We start from the raw sequence: 23,670 nt of genomic DNA, 5'->3' as shown, positions 1-23,670 counted from the left end.
ACCATGCCTTTCTTTTGTCCATTGTGTCAGAGGAGAGTGATGGCTCTCAAAGCTCACAAGCCCTGAGGGTACTGAGCCAAATTTGGTATTTTTCCTGAGTTCTGCTCACATGTAGAGTCCATGATGCAATGCTTCTCAGTGCTGTAGTTTGGGTGTGCCTCCTGAGACCCTGAAGGCTCTATCACCCAGTTCAGCTTCATCGTGTTATTAGGGGTAGGGACTTTGCATCTCCCAGGGCCCCTCCATAGAGTCTCAGAGAGGAGAATATTCCATGAAAGCAGTGACTTTCCATTCTTGAACTTGAAAATTGAGGTCCAGAGAAGTAGTCCATTTATAGGGTCTACCTCCCTTAAACCATGCTTTGGCAACCACTGGAGGGAGGGAGTGAGGGCATAGAATGACACGAGAACCCCCTACCCATGCATCAGTGACAGTAGCTCTGTTTTATCTGTTTAACAAAATCTTCAGCAGAAACAGAAAAGTGTCAGAGAACGGAGATGATGGCCACAGAGTATGGTGTGCTGAGCAGAAAAGCTGGTACGAAGACTGGAAAGGAATGGGAGATCTGGTGCCATTTTAGTAGAAGAACCCGTACTCATGGAAAAGCAGAAGGAAAGTGCAACGGAAGCATTTTGCTTCGCCTGCCTGCCACCTGCCTTCCTCTTAGAATCAACCAGTTCTTAGAGCGCTAGTGTGGAGGGGGCACAATGGCTGCCATTCCGCCCCATCACTGACCACAGCGAAGAAGTCAAGCAGACACCTAGCCCAGAAGGAATGCATCCTTGGCTTGGCTGAGAACACGAGCTTCTTTCTCTCAAGAATTTGAGCCAGGTGACCTCCAGTTGTCATCTAATGATGTTATGCCATAGAGCAATGGACACGTGGTGTAGACACAAGGGAGAGACTTAGGCCTTCTAGAGGTTTCGGCTGGTTGAAACAGCTGCAGAGAGCATCTTTCTTGGTTTCTCCATGTGGTCCCTTGTCTCAGCTTTTAATATCTGTGCAAACTCTGTCAGGCTGGCTCTTTTTCCTTCTGTTGGACTCTAAGAGATTTCCCAGAAATTTGCTAACAAATGCCCTATTCTTCTGCTTGATTAAGAAATGAATAAATAAATAGATGGAGAAAGGACAAATCTTCCTTACAGAAGAATTCCACATGACATATGAAGATATTTCTCCTTTAGTCAATGAAACTTAAGTGTGGGCTGGACTTGGTGACTCCCTTCTAACAAAAAGAGTACAGAAAGGAAAAATGGAGCCTTTACAGTGAAGAAGCCTTACGGATGCCACCATAACGGCTGATCAAGGTGAATATCACCAGCGACAGTCATGTAAATTTCATGTACCCCCTGATATTTGCCACTTAAAGGGAAAAGGCACTTTACTTCTGTGGCATTTTTGTTTTAAAATTCATAACTCCTATCCAATAATAAAAAAAAATCAGATAAGTCCAACCTGAGGGATATTCTACAAAATGATGGATGAGTCCTCTTAGAAAACAAGGAAAGACTAGAAGCCACTCTCACAGATGAGAGGAGACAGAAGAGAGGTGACAACCAAAGAGAAAGTGGTTTCCTGATTTGTATCCTGAAAGAGAAAAGTCATTGGTGGGAAAGAGAGTGAAATCCAAAGAAGGCATGTAGCTCAGAGAGTAGCATCACACCAATGGTAGTTTCTTAGTTTTGATAAATGTACCACGGTTATATAAGGTATTACCATGAGGAGAAGCTGGATGAGGGTATATGAGGACTCTCTGTACTATCTCTGTAACTTTTTTGTAAATCTATAATTATTTCAGGAAAGAAAAAAAAAACTACTGAGAAGTTCAGTGAATCTCCAGGAGCACCAGAGGACCAGTTGTGGTGGCTACAGATCCAAGTACTGTTGCCAAACCCACAGTGTTTGGCCCAAAGAACTGGACCAACAAAGATTACAGAGCCCATGCTGGGCAGACACTTCAGACTTCACCACCACCACCACAAAACTGGGTGCTTATGTGTCATTGCTGCCTCTAGAAACTGAATGTCACTTCTGTTACCACCATCTGTCACCAGAATGGAGTTGGGACAGCCCCTGCTTCCTCCCGTTGCTGGCTATGCTTACACACTAGCTGCAAGGAGGTTGGGACTTGAGTATTTGACATTTCAATTCTATCTCTGGAAAGGAGCTCTATTTCATAAAATAGGAGATTTCCTAGACATAAGTCTAGGTGCTTACTGGTTAGAAAGAAAGATAATGTCCATTATGTTGATTGAGTTCATCTAACTGGAGTGGTCAGACAAGGCCCGTTGGAGGAAGTAGAATGTAGATAGGGCAGTGCTGTAGTGAAACCAGATTTGAAATAAAACTAAACAGCATTTGGCACTCAGCCCTGTGGCAGAGGTGAGATTCTGATAAACAGAAACGCATCATTCTCACACAAAAGTTGTGTTGAACAAGCAGTACATAAAGTATAAGAAGAAAACCACTTTACTTTTGTCTTCCGCTGAACCTTTTAATCAACTCTGTGGAGCCGTGTCTACTACGTTTTCCGTCAGGGGTAGGAGAAGTTCTCAAGAATTTTCTAGTCACTCTCGAGTAATACACACAATTCTAGGGGTCATTTTAAGTCACAAATTATACTTTCAGATTAGCATTAAAATGTCAGCCTTATGTAATAGTCAAAATTTCAAATTTGCTTCTAAGTTGAGCCTTCTTCCCTTCCTCTGGTTTGGGCCTGAAGTCAAGGAAGGAAAGGGTTGCTCTTCCCTCACATCTGTTCTTCTGACTAATCACGTTTCAGTCTCTCTAGGGTTGAAGCACAGTAATGGTACTAGGTCAAGGGAGCAGAAAAGTTTCTGCCTATCTGTATATAGTCTCTGTTATATATCTGTTTATAGTCTCTGTTTTTGTGCAAGTTTAAAGTGACTTTTCTCATGAGCTTTCACATGGTTCTTCAGAGATTTTGGAGATCTCTTATCTGCAACTCCTTGGCAGGGCAAATGCAAATCTTCTCTGGCTGGTCTTCATTTTCTAGAAATCTAGGAGTTCCTCAGCTTCTCTCTACTCAAGTCTTACGTTTCTAGGCCACCCTCTTGCATAGGAACTAAGATGACCCCATGTCAGCTTGCTCTCTGGACCCACTTCTAGTCCCCAAGAAACACTTATGTATTTACCAATTGACCTGACAGACTGTGGAAGGCCTAACCTCTATCCTCTCATGGGCACCTCTCCATTGTACCACCATCAAAGCAACTGGTAGTCTTTCTCTCATACTTCAGACAATTCTGTTCTCCTCAGATGCAGGGAACATATATTAAGCTCAATGTAGATCTCTTGAAGCCCTTTTCCCTAAGCCTAAGTTGGAAGTTCAGACACTTGAATCCCTTTTCTTGAGGTAGAAGAAGGTTAAGACTAATGACCAGGAAAAAAAAAAGCTCTAAAATTCTTCTTCACCTGTTTCAAATTCCTGACTCTTTTCCACCCAAAATGTAAAGGAGGAGTTTGAGTTATCTAGCCTCTTTTATGTCATTTCTTTTGAAAATATTTCAGCATGGTAAGCCTTTTGCTTTCAGCTGTGGCATCTCTTTGCTTGGTGTTTTAGCTGAATCTTCCCTTTTAACTTCTTGTGATGCTTGGCTATCCATCTTCAAAGCAAAACAAAAAAACAAAAAACAAAAAACTTGTATGATCCGTCTTGTATATTCCCACTTGCTAGAACAACCTGAATTTCAACAATCATCTGGGGGTTGTGCTGGGTTAGGGACAGCAGCAGACAGAGACAATATATGGTCAACTTCTCCAATATACTTCTGGTAGATTCTCTTATCCTAGAGGCCTACTCAAATGCCAGTTATCTTTCCAAATGTGATCTGTGCACTACACCAAGACAAAATTTTTCTGCTTCTTCTTCACAGATTCAAACATTTTAAATGCTTAAATTAATTCTATTTCTATTCCACAGTAAAACCAACCTTCCTAGATAAAACTTGTTTGATTTCCATTCAATATAAATTCTTCTGTTTGAGCTCATGCCCCTGAAGTGAGAAGCTTATAGCAAGAGTACTAACAGAATGCAAAAATCTTCAAAAAATACTAGCAAACTGAATCCAGCAACATACAAAAAAAGATTATACACCACAACCAAGTGGGATTGGTCAGTTAAATATCTTTTAGAAAATCTTAATGTAATATATCATGCCAGTAGAATAAAGGACAAAACCACATGATCATCTCAATAGATTCAGGAAAAAAATGTGACAAAACTCGACATTCCTTCCTGATAAAAACACTCAACAAACTAGGAATGGAAGAGAACTTCCTCAACCTGATAATAGGTATCTACAAAAACCCTACACTTAGCAATATATCCACGGACAAGAGAGTGAAACTTTCTCCCTAAGATCAAGAACAAGACAAGGAGGTCCACTCTCACCACTCCTATTCAACATTGTACTGGAGATCCTACAAAAGGTAATTAGGAAAGAAAATTAAATAAAAAGCACCTAGTTTAGAAAGGAAATAAAACCATCTTAACTTGCGGGGCACCTGGGTGGCTCAGTGGGTTAAGCCGCTACCTTCGGCTCAGGTCATGATCTCACGGTCCTGGGATCGAGCCCCGCATCGGGCTCTCTGCTCTGCAGGGAGCCTGCTTCCTCCTCTCTCTCTGCCTGCCTCTCTGCCTACTTGTGACCTCTCTCTCTGTCAAATAAATAAATAAAATCTTTAAAAAAAAAACCATCTTAACTTGCAAATGAAATAATCTTTATATAGAAAATCCTAAGGAATCCACTAAGAAACAATTAAAGTAAAAATACTACAACAGACTTTCAGGTTGTAAAATCAATATCCAAAGATCAGTTGTATTTCAGTACACTAGCAATAAACAAAACAAAAATTAAATTAAGAATATAATTCAATTTACAATAGCATCACAAACAATAAAATATTTAGAAACAAATTTAACCAAAGAAGTATAAGACTTGTACATTGAAAGCCACAAAACATAATTAGGGAAAAAATACAAATTAAAAAGAGCCCTAAGTAAATGGAAAGACATCCCATATTCATGGATCAGAAGACTCACTATTACTCAGCCATAAAAAAAGAATAAAATCTCACTATTTGCAGTGACATGGATGGATCTAGAGGGTATAATGCTAAGTGAAATAAGTCAGTCAGAGAAAGACAAATGCATTTCACCCATATGTGGAATTTAAGAAGCAAGACAAATGAACAAAGGAAAAAAGAGACAAACCAAAAAAATAGACTCTTAAATACAGAGACAAACTGGTGGTTGCCAGAGGGACAGTGGGTAGGGGGATGGGTGTAATAGGTGATGTGGATTAAAGAGTACACTTACCATGATGGGCACAGAGTAATTGATAGAATTGTTGAATCACTGAATGGTACACCTGAAACTAATGTAATACTGTATATTAACTATACTGGAATTAAAATAAGTAAGTAAGTAAATAAATAAATAACTTTTTAAAAAGATACAGTAGTCTCTAAATTTGTCTAGAGAGTCAATGCAATCTCTATCAAAATCTCTCTTGCCTTCCTTGCAGAAACTAACAAGCTGATTCTAAAGTTCATATGGAAATTAAAGGAGCCCAGAACAGCCAAAGCTATCTTGAAAAAGAAGAACAAAGTTGGAGAACTCACTTCTTATTTCAAAAGTTACTGTGAAGTTACAGTAATCAAACAAAGTAGTACTGGTATGAACATGTATATTTTATATGTTATATATATGATATATATGTAATATAGGATATATACATATATATCAACCAATGGAATAGAACTGAGAGTATAGAAATAATCTCTCACGTTCATGGTCAACTCATTTTTGACATGGGAGCAAAGATAATTAAATGGGAGAAAGAACAGTCCTTTCAAAAAACAGTGTTGGGACTAATTATCCACATGCAAAGCTTGACCTCTACGTCATACCATAGACACCATATATTAAAATTAACTCAAAATGAATCAAAGACATAATTTTAAGACCTAAAAGTATAAAGTCTTAAAAAAAAAGAGACCTACATTTTTATCACTTTGGATTAGGAGATGGTTTCTTAGATACAAGACCAAAAATATAAGAACAAGAAAAAAATAGATAAATTTGATATCACAGTTAAAATCTTCTGTGTTTTATAGGACATCATCAAAAAAATGAAATGACAACCCACACAATGGGAGAAAATTTTTGAGTATCACATATCTGATAAGGATTATTATCCATGATATGTAAATAACTCTTAAAATTCAAGAGAATAAGAACAAATAATCCAACTTTTTTAAATGGACAACGATCTCAGTAGACTTTTTTAAAAAAAGATTTTATGTATTTATTTATTCATTTATCAGAGAGAGAGAGAGAGAGCGAGCACGTGCATGAACAACAGAGAGGGGCAGAGGCAGAGGGAGAAGCAGATTCCCTGCTGAGCAGGGAGCCCAATGCGGGACTTGATCCCAATCATGACCTGAGCCACAGGTAGATGCTTAACTGACTGAGCCACCCAGGCATTTCTTTAAAGAAGATCTACAAATGGCCAAGTACATGATTGCATAGCTCCACGAAAATACGAAAAACTACTGAATTGTATACCTTGAGTGGATAATTTGGTATGTAAATAATATTTCAGTAAAGCTATTAATTAAACAAATGCTGAGGTAGTCTACGGTTTGAGAAACCATGAGCAGTGCTGAAACGAAATGCAGAAGAACGTTTCTAAAATATTACAAAATGCAGTAAATCTTGGTCTTGCTACAAGTTGCAGTGAATAAATTAATGTTTCTTAAACCCAGCACAACCAGCAGAGAAACTGCAATGAAAAGTGAGATTTTTAACTAGATGGTGGTTTGGTAAAGCCCTGACTTCTCCTTGGCGGATTTCAAAACAGAGCCTGAGGTTAGGGTCTGTGGCTACTACAAGACCTCTGGGCTCCCAGCTGTAGGCCAACAGCACTGTCCCATCGGCCTGGGCTGCTTGAGATGAGGGGTCCCTCGGGGATAGGCCCTCAAGGTGATAACCCAGAACTAACTGTTCCTAAGGGTCCTGCGAGAACCGTGAGGCAGCGGATCCCCAGCCACAGGGTCCATGGTCCGAGGGCACACGACACAAGGAGAACTGTATCTTAGCCTAGTGTCCTAGCCTGGGTTTCCTTAACAGCAAAGTCTCCTCTGTAAGCGGGGCAGGAGTGAGGGCAGGGCTAATACGCGGGGCAGGAAGAGGGTCCACACACCCTTATGATTTGTCTTCCACCTGCAGGACATTCTGAGAAGCCCCATGGAATGCATCTTAGAAGAGTTCACTCCTGGGATAACAAGAAGACGTATTTATTCCTCAGTTCCTCTTCGCCACTGGGTAAGGACTGTCCTGTGGGGAGTTAACCTCCCAGTTCTGGGTTGTGCCAGCCCAGGTTCCCACAGGTGTGCTGTGGAGACAGAGGGGCCGCGGGAACACCGCGCATTCACTGGGAGCTGTAAAGTTGCCTGGGATTGGCAGAGCTGGAGGAAGAAGCCAAGCAGAGAGAATCTGAAGCGATGCTTGAGAGGTGTCTGATGCAATCATCCACTAGGCTCTGTGAGGTCTCAGGATTAGCAGGGCCCAGTGAGGCATGAAACCATGGGCGCTTTGTTCAAAAATTATTGGAATTTCAAGATGGCTATAGCAGAACGTAAGCCAAGACCAGGGTCCTCTTGAGCCCTGTGTGGCTTCACTAGTTGTCTATGTCTCTGGAGCTGGCCTTGTCTGGACTCTTAAACAGCAACTTACCCCTCATCCCCATGCCTCCCCTGCCCCCCCTCCACGCACACACATGCACACACACACACACACACACACACACCCAGGGACGGCCCAAGTGCATCTTCCTAGGGAACACCCATGCTGAGGAGCTGACTTTCCTCTTCCCTGTCTCTGTCTCTCCCTCAGCTCTAGCCACGTGATTGTAAGCTCGGCCTCCATGGGGGTTCCTGACCCTGCCGGGGTGCACCGAGGTTTTTCCAGGCCACAGTCAGATCTGGGCAAAGCAGAGAAGTTTTCATAAAGCTGCTTAGTATTTTTCCATAAAATTCTTTATTATAAGATTTGTCCTTACTTAAGAAATGAAATTATGGTGATGGTAAATAGCATTTTTTATTTCGGCAAGGTATGATATTATTATTTTCTTTAAGTGGCAGTCCTTGGCCAATGCTGGACTTAGAAAGAAAATTACTAGCTGTGAATGCCTGAGAATAATGGGATGGGAGGTGGGAGAAAGGGTACGGGCTTAAAATCAAAGACCTGGTGGATGTAGGGATTTGATCGTGTTGGGGCAGAAGGGGAACAAAGCAGGGTTTTTCACCAACAGTTCAGCATCCCCCCACAAGACAGAGAACCTTCAAAACCCCTGAGCTCCAGCCTGGACCTTAAGAATGTTCCTGGTGTGCTCTTTCTTTCATCCAGTTTCTGGCCAAGGCTCTGTCCACCGATGAAGGGGAGAGCACTGTCTGCCCAGTGGGACGCGAGCGCTGGGGCAGCTCCTCGTCTTAAGAACATATCCCCGTCCTCCACTCACCCACCGAAGATCCACTACCAGTAATGTGCTGCTTTGGGTAGAATGCGAGTCCTCTGGTTTCTTAAAGTGATTGAGTACATCGGTTCTTTAATTTTTAATTTATTTCCTAAAGATTTATTTATTTGAGAGAGAGCACGAGCAGGAAGGGCAGAGGGAGAGGGACAAGCAGACTCCACGTTGAGCACGGAGCCCGATGCAAGGCTCCACTCATGACCCTGAGATCATGACCTGAGTGGAAACCAAGAGTCCAAGGCCTAACAGACCGTGCCACCTAGGCGCCCTGCATTACTTCTTTTAAAATGCACTAAAAGTGTAGATAAGAAAATGTTTCTGTGGCAGTTAGTATGGTGCCTGGTGCACTGAGAATATTGTACAAAGATGATGATGATTGATGATGATGATGATATTAACATCACTAAATCCTAGCAAGGCCCAAAAAGATAGATTTATCCCCAATTTTTGGCTGAGGAAACTGAAATTCGGAGAGGTTGAATAAGTTACTCAAAGTCACTCTGCTTGGAAGTAGAGAGCCAGGATTAAAATGGATGCAAATTGTGTCCCTAGGCCTGCTGGGGCATCTTGAGGGACCGCTGGTGCAAGATTGGGCTGACGGGGCCTTTTCCAGTACAGTGAATTCCCCCATTCTCACTGTACCACTGGATGGGCATACTAGCTTAAAAGCACTTCAGGTGAAAACACGAAGCCCTTTCTTAACTTCTATCTATTTGTCCTTCTTTTTCCATACCTTCCTCTCTCTTGGCACTCCGTGTGTGACTCTGGAAGAACCTACTAAAGGAAACAAACCAGAAAGGTCCTCTCAGGACAACATCTTGCATCTAGGAGCAGTATCTGATATTTAGTCTCATATACACTACGTGCCTAATAAATGTCCAATCAGGAAAAGGCAGCCTCTCTCAGGTATCTGTCAAGCAGTCAGTGGTGTTACTGGAGCTCCCTAGCCAAAGGCTCCATCACTGAGGATGCCCCACAGAGAGTTCTATGCCCACTTTTTTTTTTTTTAAAGATTTTATTTATTTATTTGACAGAGAGCACAAGTAGGCAGAGAGGTAGGCAGAGAGAGAGGGGGAAGCAGGCTCTCTGCCAAGCAGAAAGCCAGATGCCGGGCTTGATCCCAGGACCCTGAGATCATGACCTGAGCCAAAGGCAGAGGCTTTAACCCACTGAGCCACCCAGGTGCCCCTCTATGCCCACTTTCAACCCTACATCTCTCCCTACACATGGCCAAGCTCAAACTCATTATTACAATGCTTCTGAAAGATGTAGGAGGTATTAGCACAGTCCCATTGTCAAATTCAGGAAATGTCATCTGATATGTATCATCACCTACCATTATGTACCATCCACACTCCAAATGTGTCTACTATAGTCCTGGAAATCTGAAAAACCAGTGAGTAAGGGTAGCACCTGTCCCACAGCATCTAATTAATGCAGGACTCCAAGGAAGAGCATGAATGTGGTGGACCAGGGCCTGAACGATTTGAATTGGTCGATGCCTCCAGATATGGAAAAATGTTAGACCCTTCACTCCCAGCCCACCCCAAAGCATACCTTCTTTTAACAAAAATCAGCCATTCTTCTGATATTAACCTTTGACATTCATTTATTAAATCTCCAGTGATTTGTTAAGAGGCAGTGAATTAATTGTGACAGAGACTAGGCAGTTGTAGCTCTGTGTATGGGAGAAACCATTTAAAACTGATTTTCCATTCCCAATATTTTAATTTTCAACACTAAACAAGGATTTGCCAAAACTTTTTATTGCATTTTTTTTATTTGAGCCAGCACCAAATGGTAGGCATTTTTTTTTTTAAATTGAATCCATCTGTAAATCAGAAGAATATTCTAGATGCTCTGGAAGAAAACTTTCCAAGCGCTATTAATTACTGAGTCTTGACATCTGGACCTCTCGCTGATATTCTTGCTCCAGCAGGCACACTCACAAACAATGTGCAGTATCATTTCAAAGCATTGGTGCCTGTTTTGTTCCAACATGGACACTAATTTTATTTGTTTGAAGTTGCAGATTATCAGGAAAAGAAGACGGGAAATCAGACTTTTTGGCCAGGTTGGTAAGCCTAACTTCACAGATCTTATGGTCAAAGCAAGGAAAAGGCCAATGTGGTCATAGAGCCAACTCTATCTGGCTCTTCCTCAAAGAACAGGCATGTTCCTTGCCCAGCCGAGACAGAACACAAAACCCACTAACTGGACACAAAGCTGTCCCTCAGCCTTCCTTTTCTGTGTGCGGGCTCACGCACACACTGCTGTTCTGTTCCTTCTGGGTGCCTGGCTGCTTAGAAAAGCTTGAGAATAATTCTGAGTTGCATCGTGATCACACCAACCTTGGGTTAAGGCTCTCGGTCCTCCTCCTTTCTAAAAGGATCAAATACAAAAACACTTGAAAGGGGTGACATATAATTCAGGAATACCGAAAGGTAGGGGAGAATCACTTTAGGAAGAAGAGCACAGAAGTCTTCTTTAGTACCAGCTGTCCACAGCATTCGATCCAGGGCTCTAAGACACAGGTAGTTATTTCTAGGCCTAAATACGCTATGCTTCCATTTATTCTGTAGATTATGAAGTCTGTTTCCACAAAGAGCAGTTAAAATTGGGTTGGGACAGAAAAGCAACCTAGAGAAGCAGAAGAGGGAAAGGATGAGAAAAAATTCTTGTGCACATGGAACACATCAGAAGCGTTAGACATCTGGGGACACTTTGACCTCATCTTTACCTTTGTAAATATACTGCCTCACTTTTTTTTATTTCCTCCTGATGTGTCCCACCTGTTAATACAAGGTAAAACCTGTTCCTTTATCAAGGAATATAAAGAAATGAGGCTGCTTGCAAGTTTTGTTTGGTTTTTAATACAACCTCTTTTAAAAACATTTGCTGATTACAGTTTCAACCACATAATGGAATTTTCACTCTTTTATTCTGTTTTTAGAACATAGTTGCTGCTTAGAGTTGGTAATGGGTTTATTAATCCTTCACTGGGTAGACAAGAAGACTCTTCACTGTGGCATTAACCAGGGTTTCTCAACCCGGGGATTGTTGAAGTTTTGGACCAGAAAATTCTTTGTTGGGGCTGTTCTGTGCAGTGTTGGATTTTGGCAGGACCCTTGTCTTATACCCAGTAGCACCTGTTGGGAGAACGAAAAATGTCTCCAGACCTGCCAACTGCCCCCCTTCCAGGGGCAATGCTCCATTCCACCCTAGAAACACTAGCCAATGGCTTTAAGACAATCATCAAAATATGAAAAGGAGATATTAAAGTAGGCATCCATCTGAAAGGTCAAAGTTCTTATTTCCCAAGTGTTTCATATTCGAAGAGTATTTTAGTAGATCTTATTCACTGCCTAGCCTCCCCTAATTACATGGTGGACTCATCCACTGAAATCTGACATGGCAGAATCCTATCCCAGTCCTAGGAGAGAGGAGTCATGAGAATTCCATTTCCTTTTGCCATTTCTCAGTTCTGGACTGAGACATAAAAGGGGGAAAATGTTTGAGAAGTCCTTCTTTTATAAGATTAAAAATAATAATAATTACAAATGAGTTCCTCTCTTAAAAAAAAAAAGTTTTTTTGCCATATCTGTTTTTTTCCCCACTAGAATGCCTGTCCTTGAATGTGACTGTACTGCTTGGAACATGAGCGGCCCCTCACAATCATAAGGAACTAAGAAAAAAAAAAAAAGAAGAACAAAAGAAAGAAAAAAAATTAAATGCCAACCGCCTGAGGAGAAGGTAAAGCAGAAAGAACAAAAGAGCTTCAGTCCTTGATGATATCTGAACCACTGAACCAGTTTTGGAATGTCCACCATAGGCTGCTTGTTAGTTGAAATAATTCAACACTTTTTTTGCTTAGCCAAACCAATAGCTGGCAAACAATGATTTGTGGGTTAAATGCAGGAACTAAGAATTGTTATTACATTTTTAAAAGGTTTTTAAGAAATAAAGGTTGTTAAAAATAAACAGCCATATGGGGCCCACAAAGTCTAAAATGTTTACTAGGGGCCCTGCACAGATAAAGTTTGCCAACCCCCAATCCAAACCACTCATAGCTAATGTCTTGTGATTTGCAACCTAAAGCATTCTTAACTAAAACAAGTACTCATATCTTCATTTTACAGTTATAGAAACTGAAGCTTGAATCTGCTGACCGTAGGCTCAACCAGACAAGTCGAATACAAATTTGCCATTACTTCATTCATTGTAAAATTAAGGCAAATTGAGGCATCACAAAATATTTAACAGACTTTTCTATTTCTTGGGGCTTCAAATCATATTTGTACCACAAGTTTGATTTTATAAGTCAGAATAGAGAAAGCCTCTTGATGGAACACAATATGCTCAGTGAATATCTTCAAATGGGGGAGGGGGGGTCAGACTATTCTACTATCTGGAGCACCAAGGCATTTCCTGTCCCAGGAGGTCAAACCTCAAGACCCCAAGAAGGAAAAGACATTACAGAAATACACTAGGAATAAACTCGCTGATTTGATAAATCACCTCTTCTGCCTGCTGAAACAGTTCCTGCACTTCCTTGCTGACTCACTTGGAATGAATCCTTAGTGAAAAATATCCAAAGGCTTCCTCCATTAACTTTAGCACCCAAGTTAATACTGCTGTTCCCAGTTGGACCAGCATGTTTGGTAGCACCTTGATAAAGGATTTGAATATTGACAAAATCTTATACTCAGAGTCAGGTCCCCAAGAAGGCAGACAAAGCTCATTGTGGAGAGCACATCAGAGGAGTGTTGTATGAGTTACAATAAACACTTGCTCCCATCTCACCACGGGGCCATAACTGAGCACTGAGTGACTGGCAGCCACAGGGCTGGGCTTTCCTCAGCTGATCCATCTAACATTTCTTTGACCTTGTATCCCAATGCCTATCCCAGTACAGTAGGTGGTCAATCAGGAACAAAAGCCCTCAGTCTACACCCAATACTGGTTGTGCTTCAGGGTTGGGTTGGTTTGTCGGCAGAACTTGACCATATCGGGATCCAGATTGATCCATGTCTCCCAAGGAGCACATTTCTCCACTGGCTCAGTGGCTGGAGAAACCATTTGCTCACTTTGTGGGTCCCTGAAAAGACTGATCGGGGAATTGCTGGAGCTTTTTAGAAGGGGTGTCACTGTGACAGTGGGAACGGTTCTGCTCCTTTCTGGCCTAGGACTTGGGGTTGTAGGTTCCAGATTGGTCTGGGGCTTGATAGGTTTTGTCTTTTCTACCTTCTGGCCCAGCAGCCAGACACACAAGGCCACTGCAGTTACTGTCAGCACAAAGACCACCACAGCCAAGGGTACAATGACCATCAAAGGGTAACTGCTCTCCCTGGGCTGGGTGGGTGTTCCAGGACTGGTGTTGGTAGTGTCTGGTGGCCAAATGACCCTGGTTGGAGAGGCCTTGACATTCAGAGTAGGCTCTTCACCACGGTGTCGTCCCCAGGGATTTGCTTCCTGCTGCCTGGTCTGGGTCAGCTTCCCCAGAGTTTCTGTCTTTGCCGTGGGTCCTGGGGAAACCACAGGCTTTCCCCGAGAGAGATCTGAAGTCACAAGGTTATCGGCAGTGACTAATAAAGAAACATCAGGGGTAAAGGTTTGCAAACATAAGGGGTCAGGTGGCACTATGCTGAAGGCGAGATGACCTATTGCTGGCTGTACGTGGTCCGCCCTGAGCAAAAAGGTGAAGGAGTCATTCAGCATATCGATGTCTGTTAGGTTAGCGTGTGCATGAAGCATCAACAACCCTTGGTCAATGTCCCTCTGGGAGAACAGAGTAGCATTTTCCATCACTGTGCCTCGGTCCACTCTTCGTATGAGTCTCCCATGGATAGGGGGTTCAGTCACTTCAAATTTGGGATCACTGTTAGTCCTATTAGCAAGCTCAGTGGCATCAAGTTCCTTTCTTCTCAGCGGATAAACCATCCTGTTGGTGATTGTCAGGTTTGACCTAACCCGCAGTAAAGGCTGCACTCTGATGTTCAGCATTTGTCCCGTCAGATTGCTTTCTGGTGTAAATAGTGAGAAATACAGCTGGTCCTCTGAGGCCGTGAGATCTGTCATATGGTAACAGAGTCTTCCTGAATGCAGGTCTTCCTGCTCAAAGCTGATGACCACCTGGTTTTCAATGAGCAGTTGCCCATGTTGGAGGGGACTTGTCATCTTGTAAGTGATTTGGGGGCTTCTCCCATTGGTCATTGCTGATAAGTGAGTATTGGTGATGGGGACAGTTATCTGGCCTTGTGGGAGAAGTAGGTCTGTGAGGTTCACAAGGGTGATGGAAATAGGGATGACATCCAGGTGGAAGAGCTTATAAAGTGGGCGGTGTTGGCCATCAGTCACACTAAAGTAAAACACACCCGAAGATGGGCTTCCATCTTGTATAAACCATACCTGAGAGTTATCAATGTCGGCTTGCGTGAAATGGTGAACAGGTATGTCTGGATGGTGAGCCATTGCTAAAATGCCATTATTAGGATTACGGATGATCATATATCTGATCTCCTCTGGAGGACTGTCTAGATCTTCCACTCTTAGGTTTTCAGGTCCCACAACCAAACTATTCCCCTGCAGAACTTTCATCCGAAGCCCTTTTGTCTTTAATTCTGGTGCCTGGTCATTAACAGGGGAGATAGTGATGTTAAACATCTCTTCAAGGAAGTTGGCCTCTGGTTCGGTGGTGGACTTGCTCTTCTGTTTTGGCCAAACAGCAAAGGTAAAATTATCAGCCAGAGATTCAGAGTCATCATGAAGGTATAGGATTCCAAATTTATTAACTATATACTGAGAGAAGTTGGGTTTTCCTTTGGTAACATTCCTCTCTCCAACCATAATGGTTCCATGGTGAGGAAGAGATATAACTTGGAACCAGATTTCATAATAAGATCGCTGAGATTTGGGCAGTTTCAACAAGAGGTTGGAAGCATCTAAATTAGATTGATCAATGAGAACTTTGTCTCCCTCCTTGACAGAAGCTCCTGTGAAAATATAAGTATAAAGAACAAAGTGGCATTTCACTAGAACTTTCAGATGACACCTGTAAAAGCTCTTTCTCTCTCAAATTTCTCAATCCTAGTGGATTATTCTAAACCCCTGTGTTGCTCAAGAACCTGAATTAGCACTATTACTCAAGGTAACAATGCATATAACAAATTATATTTTAAGTATACATATCCTAACTACTAGGTCAATATTTCAAGCAAGAGTATTCTAAAATCTTGAGATTCACTTTTAAAATGTTAATTTTCTCACTTATCTACCACTGGACCTTCTCTTGCCATAGAAACAGGTGCAGCTTTCAATACCCCTTTCCTTTCAGGAACTTGCCCTATTTGTTATTTTCATTTTCTATAAATGGTTTCCAATAGTAGGCATGGTAAAGTCCCCATTTGGAGTTACAAATAAAATCCTTTAGAGCTACTTTTCCATCTTCCCCCTAACTACAACTATTAAAGCTTATGAGAGGAGAAAGAAGAGTCTCAGAGAAAGAGCACACATAAAGAAATACATTTTTATAACCATATACATTTTATTTCAAAGGTTGATATCATGCCGTTTCCAATTAATAAGGAGAATATTTATTTCCAAGTTGTCCCTACTTTAATAATTACAGATAAGCCACTGACCACATCTTTTAGTGGCCTTACCTGTATTTGCAAGCAGACGACTCTGCCGACCAGGTTCAGTAATTTCATATGAAATAGTAATACGAAACTCCTCAGGACCTAGAGCTGCTGGTGGGGAGGATGTTGTGAATATGAAAGAGTCTTCTGCAGTCCAGCCGGTGTTCTCATGGTCCACATGCTGGTACAGTATCAGCCGTTCACTGACCTGTGCAGACAGGAAGAAGAATCAGCCCCTGGCTTCAGGGATAATATGAGGACTAACACATATCCTAACTGAAGGAGATACAAGTTTTTTTCAGGGTTTATTCTCATGCTCAAATTAGGCACATATCTATGCAAACACAAGAACACTAACAATTTAGTGTTAGTTAGACAACACTATTTGTCGGTGCAAAACTTGGTGTTCAATTGCAAAAACAGTTTATCAGAGAAAGAAAACACATTGATTTTGAGATAACTAAGGCTATGGTTTGTATATTATAGAAAGCATATAATGAACCTTTATTTGCCACTCTGATAATTTTAAAAACTATCGACTCAGAACCAATCCTATTTTATGTAATTCTCCTACCCACATTGTGCTCAGAAGCTTATTTTGAAGCCAACCCCAAACACCGTTTTATCTGTAAATGTAGTAAATATTGACAAGGATGGCTCTTTTAAAAACATAATCATAATACCATCATCACATCTAAATATTATCAAGTTACTTAATATAATCAAATATCCAATTAGTGTTCAAATATATCTGATGATCTAGTACATGGTTTTTTGTTTGTTTATTTTACATAGTTGCTTCATTTGAGTCAGGATCCTTAATAAGTCGCCACAACACATTTGTTTGATGCTTTTCATAGGAGTCTCTTAGTCTATAGGTTTCCCTTCTCTAATTTCTTTTCTTGTAATTAATTTGTTAAAGAGATTGGGTCATTTGTCTTACAGAGCTTCCTATATTCTAGATTTTGCTGCTTGCATCCCAATGGTATTGTTTAAAATTTTTTTTTTTATTTTTTTTTTATTTCTTTGACAGAGAGAAATCACAACTAGGCAGAGAGGCAGGCAGAGAGAGAGGAGGAAGCAGGCTCCCTGCCAAGCAGAGAGCCCGATGCGGGGCTCGATCCCAAGACCCTGGGACCATGACCTGAGCTGAAGGCAGAGGCTTTAACCCACTGAGCCACCCAGGCGCCCCCAATGGTATTGTTTAACATGTTCTTCTGTCACCTGTATTTCCCACACACTAGTAGTTAAATCTAGAAATGCAGTAAGAATAAGATTTAAGTTTTTGTTAAGACTGTTTTACAGGGTGTATTTTATATTTCCTCTGCAGCTCATTACAAGGTTGCTTCTCTTTTGGACATGTTAGTATTAATAGTTGAATTCAAGTGTTGCCAGGTTGGTCTATCTATTTTAAAGTTCCCCATTAGCCTTATCACCTGATAGTTTTATAAAGTCATTAGTATGAAGGCTTAAGTCCCTTATTTTTGCAGTGGCAAGGCATTGGTATTTTTAATCATTACTTCTTCATTCTTTTCTGTAATTCTTCTATAAAGAAGAACTTTCCCTCATCAGCTATTTGACTACACTGAGGTACAGCATATGCAGGAAAGACAGGATAAATACTCGATTTTTTCCCCTTTAGGCCAATTTTTAGAAAAATGAGTCCTCTGGCTCCAATATGCAAACATACCCATTGGTTTTTGCTTTGTTTGTTTTGGGATTATTATAAACTCATGAGTTTTATATATGATGTATTTCATTCCATTGCAGTTCTTATTCTCCTTTATGTTCAGAGCTTCCCACCTTACTTAGGGTGTTTTTCAAGATATCTAAGTCCCTGATGCTTGTTGCCTATCAATGTCTTGTCTAGCTCAACTGATGGAGATGGGCCCCACCCAGTGTTTTATTGTCCAGATCCCATGTGGGTAGTCCTTCCCCTAACAACAGTGACTGAAAGTTCTAAATCTCAAACCACAGAAGGGAAGGCTTGAGATAAAATGTCTCACCCTTTCCTTCCTATAGGTCACTAAAATGTCTCACCCTTTCCTTCCTATAGGTCACTAAAATGTCTCACCCTTTCATTCCTATAGGTCACATCTTTTTCTGACCTGCCTTCTATTATAGTATCTGAACTTACAGGTAGGTTGTTTTCAAGGTGTTTATGTCCATGTCAGAAGGGTCTAGGATAAATTATCATAAAATTCACAGAGCAGTTGAGTTTATTTCATCAGTCAGTATTTGGAAATACTGTATTAATTAACAGAAGCTTGATTGTGTACTGCTCTGGCTCAACACTGGTGCAATGGATGCACCTGGAATCAGAGTTCTAGAAAGACTTTTGGTCTAGTGAGTTTCCACAGAATATGAGCTTTCTGTTTCTAGAGTGTCCAAAAACTGTTGATGAGTTTTTTCCCTTTCCTATTCAAGAGCAAGGCAAGGAAATGCTGTCATTTGGGGATTTTAAGGGGGGAGAAGAAAGTATTTTTTCTCAACATTTCCTCATCAAGAAGCAAGGTCACTCATGAAAAATTGGTTTCCCCAAAGATATTTCTGGTAGTGACCACTGACTTGATTCCCTAGAAGTTTCTGGGGGGAAAACATCAGTTTTATTTAGCAGTTCTATTATTTCTATTCTTAGTTAAAGAGTTATGATAAAATATTCATCATAAATGTATTCTCTTCCTAAAAACAAGTGACAGTGCCATGGGTTTTGGACTGGAGAGTAGTTCCTAAAGGTTCCCACTCTGCTTGAAAGAGGCATACTAATATAAGACAAGAGACATCCAGCTTCTTAATATTAAAAGTAACATAGTTTACTGAACAGGAGGAAAAAATTTTCTTGGAAGCGATCTTGTCCTTTGCTTCTTTGGTTTAAATAAAAATTAACTTCCCCCCAAAATATATAAGTTATTGGAATGATCTAAGGGTCTTGTGATGTCTACAGGATGAAGAATGATTGTCCCAGGGAAAGAATGGTTCTCAAGATGAGAGCAGTTGAGATGAAGGTCAAAAATCTAAGAGAAATTAATTGGAGAGGAGCCCTAACCATAGCTGTGTACTTTGGAAGACTTCTGGAGGAGAGGTCTGCTATCAGTTCTTTTTCCAAAAAGTCATTCCAAAAGTGAGAAATTGTGAATAATGTATTGACTCATTCTATGCTCATTAGATTCTATGCTCATTAGATTCTTCCTGAGTGTCTGAGCTTCAAGACTGGACAGCAGGTAATTGAAAGTGCTAGAAGCAAAAAGGGAATGAGTGTGGCTGTGGAATGTCAACTTGGCAGTCATGCCCTGAAGCATGGGGTGAGTAGAGTCTTTAATATTTAGATGACAGAGAGCTTTAAAAATCAGATTCCAGGGGCGCCTGGGTGGCTCAGTCAGTTGAGCATCTGATTCTTGATCTCAGCTCAGGTCTTATTCTCAGGTCGTGAATTCCAGCCCTGCGTTGGGCTCTACCCTGGGCAAGGAGCCTACTTAAAAATAAATAAATAAGAAGAAGGTTCTAAGGTGTGTGCGTGCGCATGTGTGTGTGTGTGGTGCCAAGGGCTGGAAAAGGGAGAAGAAGACCAACACTTATGGGGAAAAGTGTAAGGTAAACCTCAAGAGAAGGATCTCAGACAGGATTATGAATTTTGAATAGAAAGTGGCCTTAGGGTCAACTTCCAACAGCTCTGCATATTTCTGCTGTATTAAATATAGATAGATAAGCCACTTAGCTGAATACCTAGGCTCTGAGATTAAGGAGAAAGGAGAGGAGAGGTTTTTATTTCCCACGGATTTAGATTAGCCCAGATATTTTCTCTTTTACAGAAGGAGTCTTTCTGGAATGTTATTAGAAATTAAATTTTGTAGAATTCCAACTAGTAAATGCAGAAGGAAAAACAGAATGAGCAAAACCACCATTTGGCGATCAGTACAGTAATAAATACTTCACAGGTAAAAATCCAAAAATGATTGCTTATACTAGTGAGCTAAGTTGTGCTGAGAAACAGGGTATTTCAATAGCTCCAAAGTAGTTCCTCATAAAATACTTAATTACAGAAAGGGAAATAGTGAGTTTGCCAAGGAGAAACCGGAAGGAGAGCACCTAAGTGGGGGACATCACCAGCGACAGGGCGGAGTGAGCACGGGTGCTTCCTGACATGAGGCTGGAGGAGAACTCAGCGTCTCTCACGCCATTCCCACCAAAGCGTACAACCTAATCAGACTGTGAGGAAATGTCCAATGAAACCAAACTGAGGAACACTCTGTAAATAACTGGCCTGTTCTCCTCAAAAAATGGCCACATCACAGAAATCAGCATGACTACAGAATGCTTTCAGATTAAAGCAGACCAAGGACACCTGAGAACAAAAATGCTATGTTTTATGCTGTGGATTTTTTCCTTTAGGATATTTTTGGACATTCTTTTTTTTTTTTCTAGAGGATATACATTGAAACAACTTGTGAAATTTGAATAAGATCTATAGATTATATAATAGCACTGTATCAATGTTAACTTCATGATTTTGAAAATTATACTGTGGTTATATGAGAAAGGCCTTGTTTTAAAGAATTATGAGCTGAGGTATTTAGAGATTAATCATGCCTGCAACTGGCTCTTAAAATTTCAGAAGTGTGTGTGCATGTGTGTGTGTGTGTAAGAGAGAGAGAGAGAGAGAAGAGGTATGATAAAGCAGATAGTTAAAAGCTAACATTTGGGCAATATGGATGAATAGTACACTTTGTACTCTTTTGCAATTGTTCTGTAAGTCTGAAATTATCTCAATATAAAAAAGTTAAAAAAATAATTCTAAAGAGTAAATCCCGTAGTGTTTTAATATATCAACTTCAGGAAAGGACCAATAGTTTCTTTTCTCTGATGACCAAGTATGTGCAGAATGACCTGAGTAGTCTTTTCATCTGAAATGACAATATGATAACACCCCTTGGATCTCTGAGATCTCAGCCTTCTGGATTTCACATCCTTGGTTCCTACAGAACCACAGAGAAAAGTATTTGTCAGAGGCCAGAGGGATAGATTTGGCTTCGAGAAGACCAGGGGCCCTACTGACTTTTCTGTGCTGGGTTAAAGTTTACAGCTGAGAGGCTGCTGAGAAGCTCAGAGAGGGTGGGAATTAAGGAACTCCTCTCCATCCCCCCAATCATTGGCCTAGTTGGGAGCAGAGCTGAGACCAGAAGCCAGATCTCCACACTTGAAGGTAAGAACCCTTTTCTCCTAGAGCACTGTATTGAAGACTGTTCGGCTCCAACTGCCTGAATGATTACTCTTCTTCCTCCAAGGAGGAAAAGGACACACATTAATATAAAAATGGAAGCAGAGGAGTGTAGTAGAATTGGAACCATGGATTGATCAGATCTATATTCAAATATAAATGCTTCCAACTTTCAGCTCTGGCATTTATTCAGGTCATTTAATCTCTTGGAGCCTACATTTCTGCATTAAAATATGGAATAACATTTCACTTGTATATATATATACACTTAACCTAGTTGATCTTTTGCCATATTAAAATTTGAAACAGCATGCCCTGAGCCTTTCAAAGTCTTTCAGAAAAGTAAGTTCTCGTTAGCCAATTCTTTACTAGGATATCAGAGGATTCTGGTTAAGGTGGAAGGTTATACATATTTTTTTTATAAAGGACCATGGCATGAAAATATTAAGCAATGAGAAATTTCTGAAATATGCCTAATAAAATAAATCTCTTTTCATAAAGCAAAGAAATAGGCTGGAATTTTGGCACATACTGCAGAAACTTACTTTCAGTTGCTTTGTAAATAAGTATTAGTTCATCATCCTATGCTTGACATTTCAATAAATATTTGTTTAATGAATAAGCTACTTAAAAAGTGCTTTACAAAATTTAATTATAAAGTATGTTTATACCATGAAACAGTAGAAACAAGGCGGTCCAAGACATTTCTAACCCATTTATTTAACAAAAACACAAACAGTACCTTTTACTGAGCCCTACATATGTGCCAGACACTCTGCAAGGCATATTATGTAACTCATTTTATTTAATTTTGTTTTAGGAGCCTTATTATATCCACTGGACAGATTAAAAAAAAACCCTGATGGTGAGAAAATTTAAATAATTCACTCACAGCCAACAAGTGGGAGAGCCCAGTTTTTAATCTAGTCCCACAGGACTCCAGAAGTCACGTTTTTTTCCACTGCACTGCTCCTTCACCATTGAAAGCTCAATGAGATTCTAGGCAACTAAGAAATTCACAAGATATTTGCTCCAACTTTAAGGAGTTTAGTAATGTAAAAAGTCAGTTGGTAGGGATGGCTAGCACAGACAGATGACATTTTGTGGCCTGGCCTGGCTAGGACGTAATCACTATCGGCCAGAACTTGTAAGGATTCAAAGAAATACCGCATTTTATATACTGCATTCACTATAAAAGGAAAGCTAAAGAAAACCTGTGTTTTATATTTTCTTTTATACTATTGCCATTGTTTATCAGTTACAAACTTTCTCGTAGGACCTTAGAGGAAAGAAGGTGGACTGAGAGGAAAGGAGTTTCTACTTGGATCAAGGCTGAGGGCAATTCCTTTCTGGCCCCAAGGTGACTAGCAGACAACTATTTTCTTCAGCCTAATCTCTTTAAAGATGAAGGCATTTTTATAGTTCCTCATTGTCTGACCACATGATTTTACACAAACCTCAATGTTCTTCAGATTTTTTTGTGTGGGTGGGCATGATATTGTGTGTGTGTGTGTGTGTGTGTGTGTGTGTGTGTTTGCAAGATATAATTCTTTTTTTTTTTTAAGATTTTTTTTAAATTTATTTGACAGAGAGCACAAGTAGGCAGAGAGGCAGGCAGAGAGATAGGGAAGCAGACTCCCTGCTGAGCAGAGAGCCCAATGTGGGGCTCGATCCCAGGACCCTGAGATCATGACCCGAACTGAAGGCGGAGACTTAACCCACTGAGCCACCCAGGTGCCCCGGCAAGATATAATTCTTAAGCATTCAACTATTACAAAGGGTCATTATGAGTGTCTTGAATGAACCCGGGGTGAAGCGGGAGCTTTGACACACCATCCTTGGTTGAGTCAACCATGACATAGAATCTGACTATTTTTTCCCTTAAAATTGTGTGTATATTCTCTAGATCCACAAAGGTACATATGGACAGGACTGAGTGTTGAGAATAAAATTGTCAGACTCGGCCAAAGATGGGCTAGAATGTTCTGGAGCATCTCTTCATTCTGAGGGTCTTTATAAATCCAGTTCCCTATGGTCCTGATAAGAACACCAGAACATTAGTCTTTTATACTGATCTCTTCCATGGTGGGGCTTAAAAGTCAAACTCAGGTTTGAAATTCCCACTGAAGAAAAGAGTAACCAAATTATCTTGGAGTCAGCTGGGAAAAGGGACAGGGAGAAAGGAAGACATGCAGTACGTTCACTTGGTTCTCCACAACACGATGGATTTGTTAAAGGTCCCAGTCTCTAGACAGGATAA

At 40.7% G+C, this 23,670-nt stretch overlaps 1 protein-coding gene across 1 annotated transcript in view; it reads right to left on the bottom strand.

The window, feature by feature from the left end:
• Positions 1-9,739: 9,739 nt before the first annotated feature.
• The window catches only part of LOC123939285 (chondroitin sulfate proteoglycan 4-like), a 68,661-nt gene continuing 54,730 nt past the window's right edge, over positions 9,740-23,670 (bottom strand). Inside the window, exons 11-12 of the mRNA XM_046001173.1 lie at positions 16,220-16,403; positions 9,740-15,550 (exon numbers count right to left, since the gene is read on the bottom strand). Of these exons, the coding sequence (XP_045857129.1) occupies positions 13,506-15,550; positions 16,220-16,403 (2,229 nt within the window). The 3' untranslated portion in view covers positions 9,740-13,505. The remainder of the gene's footprint in view (positions 15,551-16,219; positions 16,404-23,670) is intronic.

The sequence above is a fragment of the Meles meles genome, chromosome 3, assembly GCF_922984935.1.
Source record: "Meles meles chromosome 3, mMelMel3.1 paternal haplotype, whole genome shotgun sequence".
Classification (NCBI taxonomy): Eukaryota; Metazoa; Chordata; class Mammalia; order Carnivora; family Mustelidae; genus Meles; species Meles meles.
This window is presented reverse-complemented; position numbering and strand designations above follow the sequence as displayed.